The 19,738-nt window shown below is 36.7% G+C and overlaps 1 protein-coding gene across 23 annotated transcripts in view; it reads left to right on the top strand.

The window, feature by feature from the left end:
* Window positions 1-19,738, top strand: part of Fip1l1 (factor interacting with PAPOLA and CPSF1) — a 62,706-nt gene that overhangs the window by 6,491 nt on the left and 36,477 nt on the right. For 12 of the 23 annotated variants that reach the window (XM_075943012.1, XM_075943018.1, XM_075943020.1 and 9 more), the window contains 6 exons: window positions 711-814; window positions 4,462-4,526; window positions 5,134-5,241; window positions 5,854-5,984; window positions 6,277-6,345; window positions 14,494-14,603. In XM_075943012.1, coding sequence (XP_075799127.1) covers window positions 711-814; window positions 4,462-4,526; window positions 5,134-5,241; window positions 5,854-5,984; window positions 6,277-6,345; window positions 14,494-14,603 — 587 coding nt within the window. The remainder of the gene's footprint in view (window positions 1-710; window positions 815-4,461; window positions 4,527-5,133; window positions 5,242-5,853; window positions 5,985-6,276; window positions 6,346-14,493; window positions 14,604-19,738) is intronic. The other 11 variants (XM_075943024.1, XM_075943017.1, XM_075943026.1 and 8 more) reach the window with 1 other exon arrangement.

The following is a 19,738-nucleotide window of genomic DNA, read 5'->3' as shown; positions in this document are numbered from 1 at the left end:
GGAAAGCATTTGCCTAGGTGATATGATTGTCTACTACTTTGTAACTAAAATATAACAACCTTTTAGATCCATACTAACACCGCGGTAAGCAGATCCATTTTATTTGAAAAGATACATAATGCTGCATACAATCATTTGCATATAGTCTCTTCCTGTTGTAGTTGATGACCTTACAAAATGACTCTAAGGAAATGTAGTTTCTATAAGATAGAATTATTTAAAAATAAGTGCTTGAGAAATTATTATGAGTAAAACATTTATGAGATTCAATGTCAGTATTAAAAATTACCAAATAGTTAACAGCATTGAAAATATGAAGCTTGTATTCTCTGAAAGAGAGCAATAAAAGTTCTATTTATCTTTTTGTGGGGGAGGGAGTGGAGGGAGTTTTGAGATAGGGTTTCTCTGTAGCTTTGAAGCCTGCCCTGGAACTTGCTCTGTAGACCAGGCTGGCCTCGAACTCAAAGAGATCTGCCTGCCTCTGCCTCCCAAGTGCTGGAGTTAAAGGTGTATGCCACCACCGCCTGGCCTATTTATCTTTCATAAGGTCAATTATTGTAGACCATCAGAGTTGGGATAACAATTTTATAAGCTTGTAATTTTTACTCTAAAACAATTTCAAAAAATACAGAATAATAATTTTTTATTCGTTACTATTAAATGCTGAGTTGGGTTATTGAATGGATTTTGTAATTGTTTTGTTGGTCTAGAAAGTGACTGAGACAGAAGATGACAGTGACAGTGACAGTGACGATGATGAGGATGATGTTCATGTCACTATAGGAGACATTAAAACTGGAGCACCACAGTATGGGTAAGTTATTTTTACCTGATTTGGCAGGGGGTCATTTGTGCCATGGTTTGCATGTGTAGGGCTGAGGACTCCCTGTAAGTCACTTCTGTGTTTCCCACTCAGGTTGTTGGGGCTTGGCTACAAGTGCCTTTACTCTCTGAACCACCTTGGCAGCCCTAAGTTATACTTGAATGAATGCTGCCTTGTGAAGATACCATGCTTAGTTCCTCTGTGGTTGATTCTATTGATACTATGTTTTCCGTCTTACCCTGATACAAAAGAACTTGTTACAGTTTACAGGTGGTTAATTACTTTCTGCCTACTGTTAATTCTGTCTGTGGAAACAGCCATGTCTGATTGCTGCATTTAAAACATTTTTGCTAGAGAATTGGCTAGAATTAGTTCTTTGTTAAAAATGGAACACCTAAATTGTCATTTGCATTTTTGTCATTCTTTCATTTTATTATACAAAACCTTAGTTTAGGTCTTTAATTTTTTTTTTTTTTTTTTTTTTTTTGGTTTTTCGAGACAGGGTTTCTCTGTGGCTTTGGAGCCTGTCCTGGAACTAGCTCTTGTAGACCAGGCTGGTCTCGAACTCACAGAGATCCACCTGCCTCTGCCTCCCGAGTGCTGGGATTAAAGGCGTGCGCCACCACCGCCCGGCTTAGGTCTTTAATTTTTATATCGAATACAAACTAATGTATTTTTCTTGGCCTTTTAGACCAGTGTGTTGGTAGCAAGATTTATGTTCCATGAGCTGGAACAAGTTAATGGATTATTGCCAACTCAGTGAACACGAAGGGATCTTAAGGGATTGGAAGAAAACACATTAAAATGGATTGTGGTTTTGTTATCATGGTAGAATTAAGTGTTTTGGGGTTGGTTGTTTTTTTTTTAATTAGCTGTAGGGCTACTGAAACTTACTTTTAACTGTAGGGCTACTGAAACTTACTTTTTCCTTATCTTTGGGAGTTTGTTTGTTTTTAAGATGATCATTCATCATTTTGAATGGGATAAAGTGGAATCTCAGTGCTGTCCCTGATGGCCAGGATGTTTGTTGGCTGTAAGGACTGTTGATTGTTCACTGTTTCATTGTTTTGTGTATGGGTTAGGTTGTATGGGTTTTTGGTATTTGCTTGCTTTGAGTTCTTTATATATTCTGTACATTAATTCTCTGGCAGATGTGTTGTAGACTGTCTCCACTGAGCTGTATTTGAAAGAGTTTGAATTTCATGTAATTCTAATTGAGAACTTGGTGGCCTCTTAGTGCCACTTGTTTTCCATAGCATAGCTGTTTGAGAATTTTAAGTTTTATAGTAAGGTCTTTGACCAGATTGATTGACTTTTATTCAAGGTGAGGTATAAAGATTTAGTTTACTCTTCTATAGGTATACATTCAGTTTCTCTAACATCATTTGTTGTAGTGTTGACGTCTTTGTTGAAGCTCAGGTGACTATAGTTGTGTGAGATTATTCCTGAGTCCTCTGTTCCATTGATTTAATGCCTGTTTTTGTTACGACCCTGTAGTATTACTGTCGGGTATGGTAATTTTCCTGGCCGTGTAGTATTGCCATTGGTGATGGTGGTATTCTTGGCACTGTAGTATTTCCGTCAGGTATGGTGATGTCTTTGGCATTGTTCTTGTTTGGGATTGCAGTGAGATCCTTCATGCTTCCCTATGAATTTTAGAGTTTTTCTTCTTTGGTGAAGAATGTCACTTATTTTGAAGGGATTGTATTAAATCAAATCTATAGATTGCTGTCGGAAATATTGCCGTTTCACGATGAAATTTTTATTGAAAAGGTCTTTCATGTCTTAGTTTTTCTTTTTCCTTTATTTGTTATTTGATTTGGATTGATTTCCTGATTTCTTTAGGGGTGATACTTATTTTAAAAAAATTAATATTCATTTTGTTCCCTGACATCTTCACATATATATATATAGTACTTTCTGGCTACTGAATTTTCTGGTATATCATGGAAGGTTGTCCACAAGTATAATCACATTATTTGCTAATGGAGATAGTTTGGCTTCCTCCTTCCACTTTCTATCCCTTTTCTGAAGCAAAACTTTAAGCCCTATAATGCGTAAGCACAAGTATGTTTGATTTCTGACTTTAGTGGAATAATCCCATACGATGTCGGCCGTGTGTTTTATGTCATGCTACTTTGCTGTGTTAAGATACTTTCTTCATATTTCTAAAATCTTAAGTTTTTTTGGACTTCATCAAAGATAAAACATATAAACAATACCTATTTTATTTGGCTGTGGTAGATCTTGAACTCAACCTTTTTTGTACATGCTAGGCAAGTACTCCTTCACACACCACAGCCGACAAAGTTATTGGGCAGAATAAAAGTAGGATTCATCATAGGTCTGGTTAGCTTAAATTCTAAGCAAAACGAGCCAAATTAAGTAGCATGAATGTGATATGAAACATAAATCTTTGAAAGTCTTGAATATGATCTGAAAGCTTACTAATGTCTTTCTGTTCAATACAAATCATTCTTCCCTGGCCCCCAGAATCCCTTTTTCTTTAGCCCCCAACAGTGTTGAAAACCATTTCAGTTAGCACTAATTCTTGAGTTTTATTTTTCTACTCATTAGAAAATGGTATTCTTTTGTTGTTGTTGTTGTTTTGAGACAAGGGACTCCCTGTGTAATTCTGGCTGTCTTGGAACTCTATTTGTAGACCATGCTCAAACTCACAGAGATCCACCTAAGTGGATACCTTTACCCCCTAAGTGCTGGTACTAAAGGTGTGCACCACTGTGCCCAGCAGTAAACTCATGTTTAAAGAAAATTATATAAAGTTCATAGCAGCTAAGGTGACTTGCCCAAATTTATGCAACTAGTTGTGTGTGACCTAGTTTGGTTTAACCAGTTATTTGTCACATAAATATCTGTATTCCTGTAGTCACAGCCCAGACAAAGATGTGGAGCACTGCAGCTGTCCTGGAGGTTGTTCCTCCTCCTCTTTAATTACTAACCTCCCGTTAACACTGTTCACCTCTCGCTCCTTACAGTCACCTTTCTTCTAAGTGAATTCATTTTTATGAATGAAATACTCCGTGTGTATTGTAAAGAGGTTTGATTGGTGATATAAAATTTGAGAAAGCCTAAAGTGGGGTCGTGGGATTTGGCAATGTGTCAAGGAAGGAGCTTTCAGGGCTGCAGGATTTCAAGATGTTGAGGAACTGGGAGGTAACAGCAACGGGGTTTCTTATGATTTTTGCTACAGTGACATTGAGAGTAGCTGGGAGGCTTTTGGGATGGAAAGATGACATTTAAAAAAATATTTGAGATGGTAAAAATGGCAGGCCTTATTTAAAAAATTAGTTCTTGGGACTGGAGAGATGGCTTAGCATTTGTTGCAGAGGATGTGGGTTCAATTCCCAGCACTGAGAACAATCCATAACTTCAGTTCAGGGGATCCAGTGCTCTCTTCTGACTTCTTTGGGCATCAAGCACTCTTGTGATGTACATACATGTAGGCAAAATAGTCATACACATAAAATAATCTAAAAAAATTCTTTATCCTGTATTAACTAAATAAACTTTATTTGTGAGTGCCAATTCATTCACTCACTATGTGGGTTTATAACACATTGATATCTTCCTATTTTGTTATTGTATGTTTTTGAGATTATTTTTTATTCTACTTTTAGGAGTTACGGAACAGCGCCAGTAAATCTTAATATCAAGGCAGGGGGAAGAGTGTATGGAAATACAGGTAAACTTTGTCTTTGCAGCTGCATCAGTGTGAAGATACGGCATACTATCTCAAATAGATTCTGAATAGAATGTCTCAGTTCTTTTCATGAGTAATGTTTGACTGCCATCTGACACATATAAGCAGACTCTGAAAGACAACTCAGACAGCAGGCATTCGGCCTGTTGTGGCTGTGCTACTTTGCTTGTTTTAGAACCCTTTAAGAGAAACTTTTCTTTGCTCACAAATTATATAAACAGCATTTTAACACATGGCCCATAGCAACTCCATTGATGTAGTAGTCTTTTGTTTTTGTTTCCTGAGACAGAATCTCATGTAGCCCAGGCTATCCTTAACCTATCTGTGTACCCACAGTTTGCCTTGAATTCCTAGTCCTCCTGTCTTCATTTCCCAGGTGCAGAGATGTTCGGCATGTGCTGCCCTGCTAGGCCGTAATGTCTCAGTCCCTAACCTTGTCATCTTGTTCATCCTAAGTTTCATCACAAAGTTTGACTTTATGCAGTTTTATCAGTGGTCAGGATGGATGGTAAAGGGACATTTTTGTTTCTTTGCTTTCTAGCTTTTTGATAATGTAGCTTCTTTGCCATTTTTCATTTCTGTAAACTAGGAACCAAAGTCAAAGGGGTAGACCTTGATGCACCTGGCAGCATTAATGGAGTGCCACTCTTGGAAGTAGATTTGGATTCTTTTGAAGATAAACCATGGCGGAAACCTGGTAAGATTATTTGGGGTTTAATTAATTAATTAATTAATTAGTTGTAAAATGATCAAAAAATATTTTTGAACAATAATAGAAAATACTGCCTTTTACAGTGTCTTTTTATTGTCCTAAGCAAATAATGAATACTAAGTACTTAAATTATTAAATCTCATTAGTCACTGGAATTAACATAAATGTGTACTCATACATTATTTATTATAATGCCATTTCTAAAGGAAATCGTTTTGATCAAAATGTTTTTCAGTCTTTGCTTCATTGTGGTAATTTTGAGAGCTAGTAAAAGTTCAAAGGATGCTAAGACTAGTTCATAAAAATATGCATGTATGTTATATGAATAATTCTCTTAACATATATTATTAATAATGATGGATTTCATTGTGACCATTTTCACATTAGTCTTTCAAGCATGTCTACTACTTCATCCTCTTTGACTCCTTCCAGTTCCCACTAATACCCTTCCTCTTCAAAGTTTGTTACCTTCTATTTTTCGTATCTTTAAATTTACATTTTTGTACCACACTATAGTTTTGATGCTGCCATAGTTTTAAATTTACAATTTTGTATCATACTATAGTTTTGTGCCCTAAAAGTATATTTTATCTTTAGGTGCTGATCTTTCTGATTATTTTAATTACGGCTTTAATGAAGATACTTGGAAAGCTTACTGTGAAAAACAAAAGAGGATCCGAATGGGACTTGAAGTTATACCAGTTACTTCAACAACCAATAAGATTACGGTAATAGTAAATCTTCCAGAGTTACCCTGCCTCTTTTACTGTCCCAATATGACTCCCCAAATATTTGAGTCGCTTTCCCCCTAAAAAGGTGATTAAATGCTGTATGACAGTTTAATTTTTTTGTCTTGACCATGTTTGTTTATTTCCCCTTGCTTCCCTTTCAGTTCCATGTTAATGATTATTATATGTTCTTAGTTCAAATCGCAGACTAGCCACTGCTAGTTTGTCTTTATGTGGCCTATCAATTAAAGATTGTGTGGTATCTTAATGGGGAATATGTTATTTAACTTAGGCCGAAGACTGTACTATGGAAGTTACACCAGGTGCAGAGATCCAAGATGACAGATTCAATCTTTTTAAGGTGAATTTTAGTAAATTATCCTTGGTTGCTCTCATTTTTGTTCTCCAGTCTGCTCCATACCACTGTTCAAGGGAGAAAATTAAAGTGGAAATGGCTACCTTTTTTCCAAACCTTCAGCTTCCTGGTGACTTACACATGTGTTGATTGTTGTTTACTCTACTTTTGCAAGCATGTGAATTTATAGCCTTTTATACTAACAACGCCAAGCAAAACTTGTTTACTGTATGTTGTGACCTAAGGATAGTACATATTTGTAGAATATGAAGGTCATGGCTGCAGGTTCAGTGCTTATTGTGCATCATACTCTTATCCTTAGCAAAATTGGAAATTTTAGTTTTCCTAGTTCTTAAAGAAGGGATGCTGTTTATTCTCTGACATGGAAGTCATTGATGATTAATAGCTCATAGTTAAGTTGTTTTCAAGAATTTCAGATGTTCTCTGAGATCCTCTTAAAATTCAAACAGAGCTTCTGAGTTTTAAAATACTTAGAAGGCATAGGTTCACGTGAGTGACACGGCTGATAGGATCGTGTGACATCAGATCTGACTTCTGGTTCCTCCAATGGGTCCAAAGAATCTACATTCCATTGCTGCTCTTCCTGAGATTTGGCTGGGTAGTCTCCTCCTCTTAGCTTTAATTCCTATGTCTGATGGCACTGGGATTCGTTTGGGTTGTATACCTCAGGGACCTTTTGTGGTCTGGATATAGAACGCTGGGCCCTTTTCAGGGACACCAAAATGCTGCCTTATGCAATGCATGTGCTGTATCTGCAGATATAGCCGCTGTCTGGACACAGTTCTGTATAGAGACTTTAATTTGCATCCTAACAGGTAAGAATTTGGTTCTTGTTCTGTTGTTAATATTTTGAAAGTGCTTGGTAATATTTATTTTAAATGGTCATCAACTTTTTAGATGTCTGCTCTGTCACTGAATATTTTTGGTAGATAATTAGAGCAAATTAATGAGCTGGTTCATTTCATTGATTCCCCCCCCCCCATAAGAGGAATGAGAACTATCATTATAAACCATCAATTTGTACATAGTTTTTTTTTTAATCTCAGATTTGTAAACAGTGAGCTTAATAAGAAACTACTAGGGCTGTCTTCTCTTGAAAGTTGTAGATATATTTTACATATAGGCTGTCGAATTTTTAGTTCCTTTTGATTGAGAGGAAGTCATTTTTTTTTTCTGTTTCTGATTGATTGAGTCATTCTGAATGAGTTTTATGGTTATTGTCCAGTGGTTTTCTTGTCTTGATCAAGTGCTTAAATGCTAGTAAACCTATTAGAAATCCTGATTTAGGGATGATTAGTTTCAGTGATTTTAATTAGTCAGACACCCCTCTCTCTTTGGTCATATTGTGGTCTGTAGGAAATGGTGGAAATAAAGCCATGTAAAAAGACCTTTATTTAAGCCATTGTGCACATTCTGGTGAGTAGTCGGCAGCCATTAGAAAGCTCAAGAGCAGTAGATATTGTGTAGATCAGTATTTAGGAAAGAAATGAGGTAAAATGTCAGATGGGGGTTGATGTATTAAGTAGTATAGGTGTGAAACAAGCATGGTTGCCCTCAGTGGTGTCTGGGCCAAGGGATAGACTGCTGGAGAGTCACAGTTTAAGTTCTCTTCCTGTCTACCACAAAGGAAGTCAAAGTCAAGTGAGGAACATCCCAGCAGCCTTTTGAAGGCATCATTCCCTTTTATGTTACAGAAGTTTTGCCAACAACTGTGGCAGAAAGCAACCTCTAGATACCTTTATCATCAGTGGTTATCAACATTTTCTGTTTGGGAAGTAATAACCTTTTATATATCTTGATGTGAATAGTTTTTATTGGTTCTCTTGTTTTATTTTGTGTTGAAAATGAGTCTAGGTGTGTAATGTAGGATGTCCTAGAATTTCTTGCTAGGTAGAACACTCTGGCTTTAAGTATATAAACCTTGTGTTCTGCCCCAAAGTGCTATAGGATTACAGGCATGTGTGACTATATCTGCCTGGCTTTGTTGTTTTGCTTTATTTTTTTCCCTGTGACAACTAAAAGATGAATCTTTAGGTATAAAAACCACTTAGTTAAGTGCAAAAATCTGGTAATTATATAATCTGGGACAAGGAGTAGGAGAAAGTGACCATTAGGAAAAAAAAATCAACCACAATCTCTCCTTTTCTCTTACTTTTCTTTCATTTTATGATTGGTTTTATTTTCTGTTGAGATAGGGTTTCTCTGAATAGCTCAAGCTAACCTCACACTGGCCATCTTCTTGCTTCAGGCTTCAAAATGCCCAGAGTACTGATGTTTGTCACCATGTGTAGTTTGTAACATTTTCTTAAAAATAGTTTTCTAACCATGTCATACAACGTGAACTTATGTATATATGGGAACTTGGCCTGCTTCCTTTTAGTTTTCAAACACCTGGGTTTCATATCTGAAAACCTTTTTTTGTATTATTTTTTTTCTGCTTTTCTTTTTATCTTTTACTGATGCACTTCACTGTAGGCGGAGGCTGCTTGTTTGTTTCCTGCCTGCCCAGACCCAAAATGATCACATAGAAACTATATATTAGTTAAAACACTGGTTGGCCTATTAGCTTATGCATATTCCTAGCTAACTCTTACATCTTAAATCAACCCATCTCTATTCATCTGTGCATCACCATGAGGTCGTGGCCCACTGGCAAGGTTCCAACAGGTTCTGGTGAGCGTTTTTCTCCTTTGGCAACTACATGTTGTCTTTTTGACTTTGCTTACTCTCTTTTTACATCTCTGTTCAGATTTTTTGCCTGGATTTACTGTTAAGCCAGTGGCAATAAAACATATTAGTAGCATACCGAGGTGAATCCTATATCACTGCAGCAATCCTGTATTCTCGGGTTTTGCCCTAATTTTCCATCTCATCTTTTTAGGAAGTTTCTTTTTGATAGTTATTTTTCTACTTAGATTTTTGTTTTTGCTGTTAAGTTTTTAAATTCCAAGAAGGTTTTCATTTTACTTTGTTTTTCAGTCTTTTCTTTAACCCCATCTTTCAGAGGATTTGAATAGTAGACTTATTTTTAATGTTTTTTTCTGCTGTTTTCTTTTTCTACATAGTCTCTTTTTCCATTCTGTTAATTTTTTAGCTTTGTTGTTTTCAGCTTCTGACTTAGACTTTTCTCAGATGTTATTTGATTGTTTTATTCTTTTTAGTCCTTCAGTAAAAGTTGACCCTACAGTCTTTTGGAAGCTCCGTCAATGTAGATGTAGCAGCAGGCCCCTTCCCGCTGCCCGGGAGCACTCCCGGCCACTGGCTAGCTTTACCCAAAATAATTAGATGGAAACTGTATTCTTTTAAACACTGCTTGGCCCATTAGCTCTAGCCTCTTACTGGCTAATTCTCACATCTTGATTACCCATTTCTAATAATCTGTGTAGCACCACGAGGTGGTGACTTACTGGGAAGGATCTTAACCTGCGTCCATCTTGGAGAGGAGAGCTTTAGTGTCTGCCTCACTTCCCTTCTTCCCAGCATTCTGTTTTGTCTACTCCACCCACCTATGTTCTGACCTATCAGGCCAAGCAGTTTCTTTATTAACTAACCAATGAAAGCAACACAAATTTCATTTGATAGATAGAAGACACTCCCACATCACGTCATTGTGATAAAAACTTAGCAACTGTAGGCTTTTCCATAGGATTGCAGATTTGTTTATGTGCTGTTATCTTTACGATGTTTTTCTATATTATTGTTGTTGTTTTTTCTTTTTGTGGGAATCTGATTTTTAAAAACTCTTCAGTGTGACAAGAGGAATTTGCAGCTCCTCCAGATGTCCAGGAGCTTGAGTGTCAGTTCCTCTGCCTCTGCCATGATTTCAATGTATTTTGCTTTCTCTTCACTGAGAATTCAGTTTAGTCTACTCAGTTAACTTTCTCATCTGCTTCTAAAGTACCAGGCTTTGTAACATTTACAACTTTCAGTTGTTGTGGGTTGAGATGTGATTGTTTACAGTTTTCAGCTGCTCCTTTTTCACCCTAGTATTATTTGGAGATTGATAATTTGTATTTTTTTGTTAATTAGAATTTTAAATATTTACTAATTTGTGTTATTAAGTATTGCTTATAATATATAAATAATGCTATTTTCCAAAAAACTTCAGGATTTTTGTTATAGTGACAGCATAATAATTTGAATGAATATTTAGCTACTTAAAACAATCTTGTATTTGTGTGTATGTGTGTGTGTGAGAGAGAGAGAGTAAATATACTCGCACACGTGTGGGAGATCAAAGGACAAAATGCTTCTCTCTTTCCATCATGTGGGACCAGAGAAGTGAACTTGGCTCATAAGGCTTGGCAACAGGAGCTTTTTTTACATCTTGCCAACCCTTAGCTTCTCAAGTTTATAAATTGTGGTTAAGATGTGTAAGATCTGTTGTGAACTTGGTTTCAATAATTCAAGTGTATATCGTGCACTTATTTCTTAAAATGCTAGGTTATGTGAAGCAATAATTTTATGTTCTGGTAGGATAGATTTTGAGTTTGTCATCCTGAGTATATCTGAAGACACAGTGGACAGTTAGAATGCAAGGGGAGAAGGAAGCTTGCTAGGGTAGTGAAGGTTTTCAGGATTGTTTAATAAGTGTGTTTTGAAGAAATTAAGTGTCATAATTAGGAACATAAGTAGTTTTTAATGTGCTTACTCTCTGTCTTCTGTCTTTACTCTTCCTGTTGTAGAGATGCACATATGCATGTAGTTTAAATCCTACCATCCAGTTTTATCAAACTGTTTTAGGCTGGTTGGGGAAAGAAAGTGAACATAATAGACAATGGACTCTTACCTTCTGTAATGGGAAAGCTTGTTATTCAGTGAATAATGATGCCAACAATTAAATATGGTACATTCTATGTTATTTGAAAGTCTGAAGAACTGAAATTAGAGCAGAGTCTCAAAACCAATTAAATAAATTTAATAAAATGTTTTTGGCTCATCCACATCCTGTTTTCCAGACACTTTGGATACAGAATTTATATGTAGTCAGTGTCTTCAAAAGGTCTTGTTACAGTGATGATAGGCAGATAGTATCTATCATACAGCAACATATTCAGATAATGATGCTAATAAGAAATTTTAGGAGGAAAATAGAAAATCACAGGAGAGAGACTGGGAGTGGGGAAGGAAGGCTACTCCTACTACAGGGATAGTTTGGTTACATATGGTTACTGGAATGAATACACACTAAGATCCCTTGTACATGCCTGAAACCGGGTAGTACTATACCCTATATACTCTTTCTGCTTTTCCACATGCATATACATATGAAATTTGACTTCCAAATTAGTCAAGTAAGTGATTAATAATAACAATACAGAGCAATACACTAATAGAAATTATTCTGGTATGCCCAAAATAATTATTATACAGCAACCTTGGAATATAATGACTTTTCTGTTGAGAGGAAGTACTTGAATCTCTTTGTTGGCATCACTATTTTATGCTTTAGGATCATTTGTTGTTGTTTTGTTTTTGTTTTTTGAGACAGGTTTCTCTGTGTAGTTCTTTTTGGTGCCTGTCCTGGTACTAGCTCTTCTAGATCAGGCTAACCTCTAACTCACAGAGATCTGCCTGACCCTGTCTCCGGAGTGCTGAGTTTAAAAGCATGCACCACTATTGCCCAGCAAATGTGTAATCCCTGGCCTCAAACTCAGATCCTCCTGCCTCTGCCACTTTAGCATATTCTACCAGCACCACCAGAACCTGCAGGAACAGTTTTCAAGTTAAGTAAGGGTTAGCCAAACATCAACACCTTGCTACCATCACAGTTCTATCTAGTATCCTAAGTGGCTGACCGATTGATTAATAGCATGCTGATGTATGGATGTGGATGCATTGACAAAGGGATGATTCATGACCCAGGTGAGATGGACTTGGGAAGGTACAGGCTCTGTGTGGCTTAACATATCAGCTGCCAGTTTGGGGAATTTTCCACTTGAGTTATTTTAGTCTGTTTTTGACCCATAATTGAAAGTACAGAGCAATGACATAGGTGGTGCTTGTAAATACTGCTCTGCTTGAATTAGAGGAATTCATGAGACAGTAAGGAGAAAGGCTATTCCAAACACAGTAGTTAATTCAGAAACCCTGACAAGAGGTGAGGAGCTTACATATCTAAAAGGACAAGACAAAGGCTGTCATGACTAGGAGTGGTAAAATGAGTGGAGGAAGAATAGGAAAGCAAGTTCAGAGGGATGCAGTGCCCGTACTGCCCAGGCCGTGTTAAAACATTTGTTTTATTCTGGTTGCACTGGGAAGCAATTGGAGAATCTTGAGCAGAGGAGAGACATGAGTTTGGTGTACATATGTGGTAAGATTGCTTTGTCTCTATGCAGAGGTCAGAGCAGATGTGGAGAGTGTATTTATCACAGTAGCTGATGTGCACTGATGGACTTGGCTAGGGAGCTGTCCTGTCAGCTGATGGGTTTTGGTGACATTAAAATGGTAAAGCTGACATCTTGTATGTTAACATGAGTTAGAGAGTACCTGTAGTGATCCCATTTTATTAATATGAGGAAAATATGGAGAGGGTCAGATTAGGGGAAGTTGATAGTTTATGCCACAATAATTGTGAGGTGTCAGTTTGACATGCCAAGAAATTGAATACAAATTGCTGGTATTTATGGAGACATTGGGACCTTAACCAGTCCTTTAGGCAGAATAATGTGTCTCTTTTGCATCTTTTACAGTATTTTATTTCTTTAAAGTGTGTGAGTGAGTGTGTGTGTGTGTGTGTGTGTGTGTGTGTGTGTGTGTGCGTGTGCGTGTGTGCGTGTGCGTGGCTTGTTTGGCTGTGTGTCCACACGCATGCCGTGGTACATTTGTGCGGGCAGAGAACAGCTTTCAGGAATTGGTTCTTCCTTTCATGTGGGTCCTAGGAAATCAGCACCTTGTGCTCTGAACCACCTCACTTTCCTTAGACCCTGTTTTTTTCCATAGCATTGCTGTATTGGGATCATAGTTTTTGTTTTCTCTGAGGTTTAGAGTTTTTCTTCCAGTAGTCTGAGCTTTGGGTACAGAATGATAAATAGTTACTGGATGTTTGGTAATTGAGTTCCTTCCCCTGTCACCACATTCTGGCATTGTTTTTCCCAGGTGTGTATTAAATCCATTTCAATCCTTATTGTCTTTCTTGCATTAGTGATAGTCCTGATATCCCATTAGGGTCTGTACGTTTAAATGAGTTTGCTTTTAGTCAGCCGTAGAGTTCATTTTCAAATGAACTTGGTGTCAAGGCCTAATTATAGGTCTGTACCAATTGGGTAAAACTGACCACTACTTAATAGAGATCTGACTTTTTAAGTTAATATTTAGCTTTATTTTATTAAAAATTTATTTAGTAATAATTTTTAATATTTTGACTTACATTAGTTCCCCCTTTTCATTCCTTTCTTCAACCCTTCCACATATCCCTCTTGCTCTCAAATTCATGGGCTCTGTTTTTTTTTTTAAGCAATACTTTAAAAATATATTACATACATACATATATTCCTAAATATAATTCACTTAGTCCATATTGTTACTTGTTTGTATATGATTTCAGGGCTGATCATTTGGTATTAGATAACCAATTAGGGGCTCTTCTTTAGAGAAGATCACTTCTCCACTCTCAGCTTTACAGCCCTTCTGTGTTAGCAAGCCCATTGATGTGGTCATTGTCTAGGCAGGCATTTCTAGGAGACATGGTCTCACAGCAAACTTCCTGTTCCTCTAATTTTTAAAGATCTTTATGCCCCTCTCTTTCCTTCAAAGATTCTTGTGCCCTAGGTACAGAAGGGGAAAGTTTGAGCCTTTCTTTGAACTTAGAAACATGGAGTTATAACCAAGTATATCCTGGACTCATTTACTTTTGTTTATGAGCAATTTGTGAATCTCCATGACTTACAGTTTATTGGGGTTTCTCAGTGACAAACTGTATGTTTTTGTGATAGGAACATTTTGATCCTTAAATCCATCTTCGATGCATTTCACCTAATGCTGATAGATAGGTCCCTTTTAGTATAAATATCTAGGCGTGGTTCATTCTTCATGTTTAACATCCTCAGGGCAGATGTTATAGACTTAAAAGTGTCTCGTGCTTGAGTGTCTGTTAAATTAAGCAAAATAGTAAGCCCATTTTTCTTTTTGAAGGTACAGCAAGGGAGAACTGGAAATTCAGAGAAAGAAGCAGCGCTTCCATCTACAAAAGCTGAGTTTACTTCTCCGCCATCATTGTTCAAGACGGGCCTGCCACCAAGCAGGTTAGTAGACACTTATGGTCTCAGCATTAGGATCTTGGTGTTGGGTTTGTGTTGTTAAATATGATGTCTCCCAGTTTTCTTCCAGTACAAACTGGAACACTCTACTTTTAGTTTGAATTATTATAAAATTTTTCAGGGTGCTATTCCATCTTAAAAAACAAAACACCTGAGTCTGCAAGAAATAAAACATGGTATAGTTACATTAATCTTTCATGCAGAAGTGGTGGCTGCTCATACTCTACTGTGTATATTATTATTAAATAAGGATTTATTGGACTTCCTAGGTAAGATCTATGGACTTAAAGGGATTTTTGTAAAAGAAATCATAGAAATTTCATTCATAAAAGTCTCTTGGCATTCTTTGCTTTCATATAACCCCCAATTTTGTGTTTATAAAATACTAGATAGAAGTAGTAATTATGCAGAAAAAATGTCCTTTTTATTCAAATGTGACATGCGAAATGAGTCTTTTTGGCTCCACTATAAGGAAAATAACAAAGAATTAATGAAGACCAGTGAAAGTTGAGGATGCCAGCAGTTTAGTTTTGGATTAGATTGTGATATCAGCTCTGGCCCTGAAATAAATCAACTCAGCCATTACAGATTCTCTGCCTATTTACCTTTTTATTTTTGCTTGTTTAAATTTTTGTTCTTATTATCTCCTTTTATCTGTTCTGCAGTTTATTACTATTCTGAGAAATTAGAATTTATAGTGCACTGTCGGGGAAAAGACCATAGAGAAGCTTAAGGCTCGTCTCAAACTGAAATGGTCTTTTATTTGTTTTGATTTTGTTTGTTTAAGGCAGAGTCTTATTATGTAACCCTGGCTGGCCCTGAATTTGCTGTGTAGATCAGACTGGAATCAGAATCACAGAGGTCTGCCTGTCTCTGCCTCCCAGATGCTGGTATTAACAGCATGTGCTACAATGACCAGCTAAAGTAAAGATTCTTGAAGCTTTAATGCAAAATGAAGCATTTAAAAGTAAGCCAAGATTTTCATGGATTGTTCTAGAAATATCTCAAATGTCATAATTTGAACTAAATGAAATTTCATAAACATTTGATTCAGTAATTAATTATAGAAGCTAACAAGAATTGATCCTTTAATAGGTAGTATTTTGGATTTGGTATTTTTATAAAAAGTCAGCTATGTTTTGTTGAGTTTCTGTGTGCTCTGCTTTTGAGTTTTCTTAAGAGATTGGGATCTTGCCTTAGATTTCTGGGGTTTAAATTCTGACTCAACAGTTTACTAGTTGAGCGTCCTTGGGCGGACTCTCTAATTTTGTTAGGCCTGGATTTCCTAACTGATAAAATGTAGTAATGGTATTTCCATTGCAGTCTAGCTGCGTGTGTCAAATGATTAAGTTCTGTTGGTGTTGTGGAACAGTGTTTGTCACATGAAAACATTCTCTAAATACTTTACTGTCACAGTGAACTCTTTCAGAGTCATGGGGTCTTTGTCTCCTTTTGCTTCCCCTCCTTTGTGGGGAGCATGTTGAATTGTATCACATCTTGTGATGATATAAGAACTTTGTGTTTTCCTCTATTTGAAATGAATGGAGAGCCACAGTCAGATTTTTAACAGGCCAATCTGATTGAGGTTTTCAAGTCTCAATTTAGCTGCTTTAGTAAGAGCAGCTTACAGTGTGAACAGTGATATAAAAGGGGATAAGGTGTAAGAGATCGCAACCAATATCTAGGCAAGAGATAATGGTGTCCTGGACCAAGATAATGATGAGTAGTCGGAATACTAAGCTACTGTGTCGACCCCAAAAACCTGCAATGGTATGTCTGGTTGATCAGTTGTAGACTATAGAGAAAAGTTATTCTGAGTTAATTTTTGTCTTGCATGATGGGGTTGTCATTTAAGAGATGGGATGGATTACAAGAGGAATTGCTTTTGGAGAGAGAAGTCATCCAGTTGCAGGAATAGAAGTTGAGGTGCCACCTCAGTACGAAATTTAAAATTAAATGTTACTATGGAATGAGGAAAAGAGTATTGACTGGAGAAAGAAACTTGAGACTGTTGAAATGGTATCTAAATCTAAGCTGTGAAATTTAATTAGACCATCAAAAAAGTATTGATCAGGAAGCGATAAGAGCCCAGAGCCTTGAGATACTAAAAGAAATGAATGGAAATCAATAATAAAAAGGAACCAATAAAGAGGCCTAAGATGGAAGTTAGTGTATGGAGTCATCAACTGTCAAACATTAATGATAAATTTGGTCAAGAAGATGAAGACCAGATTTCTATTAGATTTTCAGGTGTGATAGTCATTGGTGGTCCTGACCAAGATCATGTACAAGGTGAATTGAAAAAACTTTTAAATGACTTCTACAGACACGAGAGATCTTCCTTTAATCCCAGTATTTGGGAGGCAGAGGCAGGTGGATTTCTCTGAGTTCAAGGCCAGCCTGGTCTATATAAGTGAGCTCTAGAACAACCAGAACTATATAGAAAGATACTGTCTCAAAAACAAAACAGAGAAATAAGAGGAATTGAAAAGTAAAATACGAACAGTTTTAAAGACTATTTTTTCTTGTCTGTGGGGCCAGAACCAGGGAAAGGGAGAAGTGTGAGGCCAGAGTTTTCAAGGCAAAAGAAATTGCAGCATTTATATATTTGAGAGTTAGTCAACTAAATATTAATGATCAAGAAGTAAGGAAGAGGACATTTGTGGGGCAGTGTTCTTAGTTAGGCCAAGGGACCAGAGTATGCCATACATGGGCAGTAACAACTCTATAACTGGAGAGAATGTAGGGTACAAATGATTTTTAAGTCTCACTTTAGTTTCTTTGCTAAGAGTATCATGTAGGTGAGTAAAAGTAGAAACGGGGACCCTTGTAGGAGATTGCAGCAATAAATAAATAAACAAATAAAAATAAAGATAGGCAGGCAGGTGGATAATGAGAACAGTGGGACATTCTCTTCAGATTGCTAAGGAGTGGGGTGTTAATGGTTGAAAAGAGAAACCTAAAGTAGTCTTTTTTTTGGAGTAAGTGAGTAAACTTTTGTGGGAAAAAAGACTAGGCTCACTTGGCGGTAGTTGGAGGAAACAGAGTACGAAGGCTTTCTTCAAAATGCAATGTTTGATATGTTGATGCAAATGAGTTAGTAAAATGAAAAGTTGATGGCATAAAGAAAGAAGCTCTATGTTTCCTGTTTGTTAGGTTAATGCTGTGGTCTAAAATGTGCCAAGTCAAGTATGCTTTAGATGTGTTCAAGAAGAGCAGTTAAAGTTGTATTTCACAGGAGCAGAGATTATGCCAGGTAATAAAGGGATACAGGAGCCCAACCAAGGGTTATAATAGTAATGACTGTGGATCTAAGTAGAGATGAAGACATTGGAAGATATACATAAAGAGAGATGGATTGAAAAAGATGGTAAGGGACATAAAAAATGTATGAAGGAAGGATGGGAAAATTAGCAGACCCATCACTACTTAAGAAAGTATGAGTAATTGCCCTTGCAACTGATAGAAACATACTTAGTATGCTTTTATCATCAGTTTTGAATATGAAGGACAGTGCTCATTCCTCAGTAGGAACATTTGTTTTCTGAATTTATCTTCAGATAATCAAAACAGACTTTTATAATCATTGTAAATTATTTTCCTAAAAATAATGTATGTGTGTGTGGGGGGTCATTTTATATGTATGGAAATTGGATAAAATCTTTGGAAATAAATTTTTTTGAGTTTAGGGGAAAGATAGCTATTGTCAGCTCTGAGACATAAAACATATTTAAGAGTAGTTGTTGACAGAGGATTCTGTCCTACCCGGTCCCACAGTTCAGTCACAAAGAAACACACAGAGGTTTATTAATCATAAACTGGTTGACCTATTAGCTTAGGCTTCTTATTAATTAATTTTTGCATCCTAAATTAGCCCATAATTCTTGTCTGTGTTAGCCATGTGGCTTGGTACCTTTTATCAGCAAGGCATTCTCATCTTGCTTCTTCTGTGTCTGGGTTATGACTGCAGACTGACTTTTTCCTCTTCCCAGAATTCCCCTTTTCTCATGGCCCTGCCTCTTTCCTGCCTGGTCACCCCACCTATACTTCCTGCCTGGCTATTGGCCGATCAGCGTTTTATTAAAATACAAGTGGCAAATCTTGACAAAGTACAAGACCATTGTCCCACAGCAAGTAGTGATCTGTGATACTGGCCTAAGCACTAGATCTCTTTTAGATTGTCTTATTAATGTGTAGGTAGATGTTAGCAAAGAGCTTCTTAAATTTGGTATTAGTAGAAAAGGTGAGTTTGTAACTTCTGTACTGCCCAGCAAGTTTGCATACTTAAGGAAAGTTCTACGTTTACTATATCTGAATGCTTGTTTAATATTTTTAAATTTTCGTATTATGTTCTTTTGAAGTACATATCTACAGGAAAGTGATATGAATGTACATCTTGATAAGATTTTCTAAATGCAATATATTGTTGTAAACAATCAAGGAGATTGGAAAACAGACCTTTGCTATTCCTTCCTTTGTTGTTTTCATTTTGCACTGTTTTGTTTTGACGATTATTTAAACTTACAGGTTGCAAGTAAATCAGGGAGAACTTCACCTACACAGTTCACTAGGTCCTAACATGTTGTTTTTCTTGTTAAAAATACTTTTCTCTCTCAATCATTTGGGTACTAATTGGGATAGTAACCATTGGATGCATTGTTTTCTTAACCTTTAAACACTTCACCTTGTATTTCTTAGGAACGTGGATGGGCATTTTAGTCCATAAGTATAAATAGGCCAGTTATCAAAGTCAGGAAAATGTAATGCTAAATCAATCCTTTATCTAATACCCAGATCATCGATTTTACTAGTTATTGCTAGTTATTTGTTAGTTATCTCGGTGTTGCCCTTTATGGAATTCCTTTTCTTCTTGACCTTGGACTCAATCCAGGGTCATTCATTTGAGCTCTCTGTTTAGGTGTTTATCATCTAGAGCAGCTTCTCAGCCTTCTGTTGTATTCTAGATGAGTGCAATCCAGTTGTTTTAGAGTTGATTCCTCAATCTGGCTTTGCCAATTCCTCCTCATTAGATGGGCCTATGCTTGAGACTTGTGTAAGTGACACTGTGTTCTCCTCTTCAGTACACCATTCTCCAGATAAAGAATCCCAGTTTGCCCCAC

Source organism: Microtus pennsylvanicus, chromosome 12, assembly GCF_037038515.1.
Source record: "Microtus pennsylvanicus isolate mMicPen1 chromosome 12, mMicPen1.hap1, whole genome shotgun sequence".
NCBI classification, from domain to species: Eukaryota; Metazoa; Chordata; class Mammalia; order Rodentia; family Cricetidae; genus Microtus; species Microtus pennsylvanicus.
Note: the sequence above shows the minus strand (reverse complement) of the source record. Positions and strands in the feature narration are given on the sequence as shown.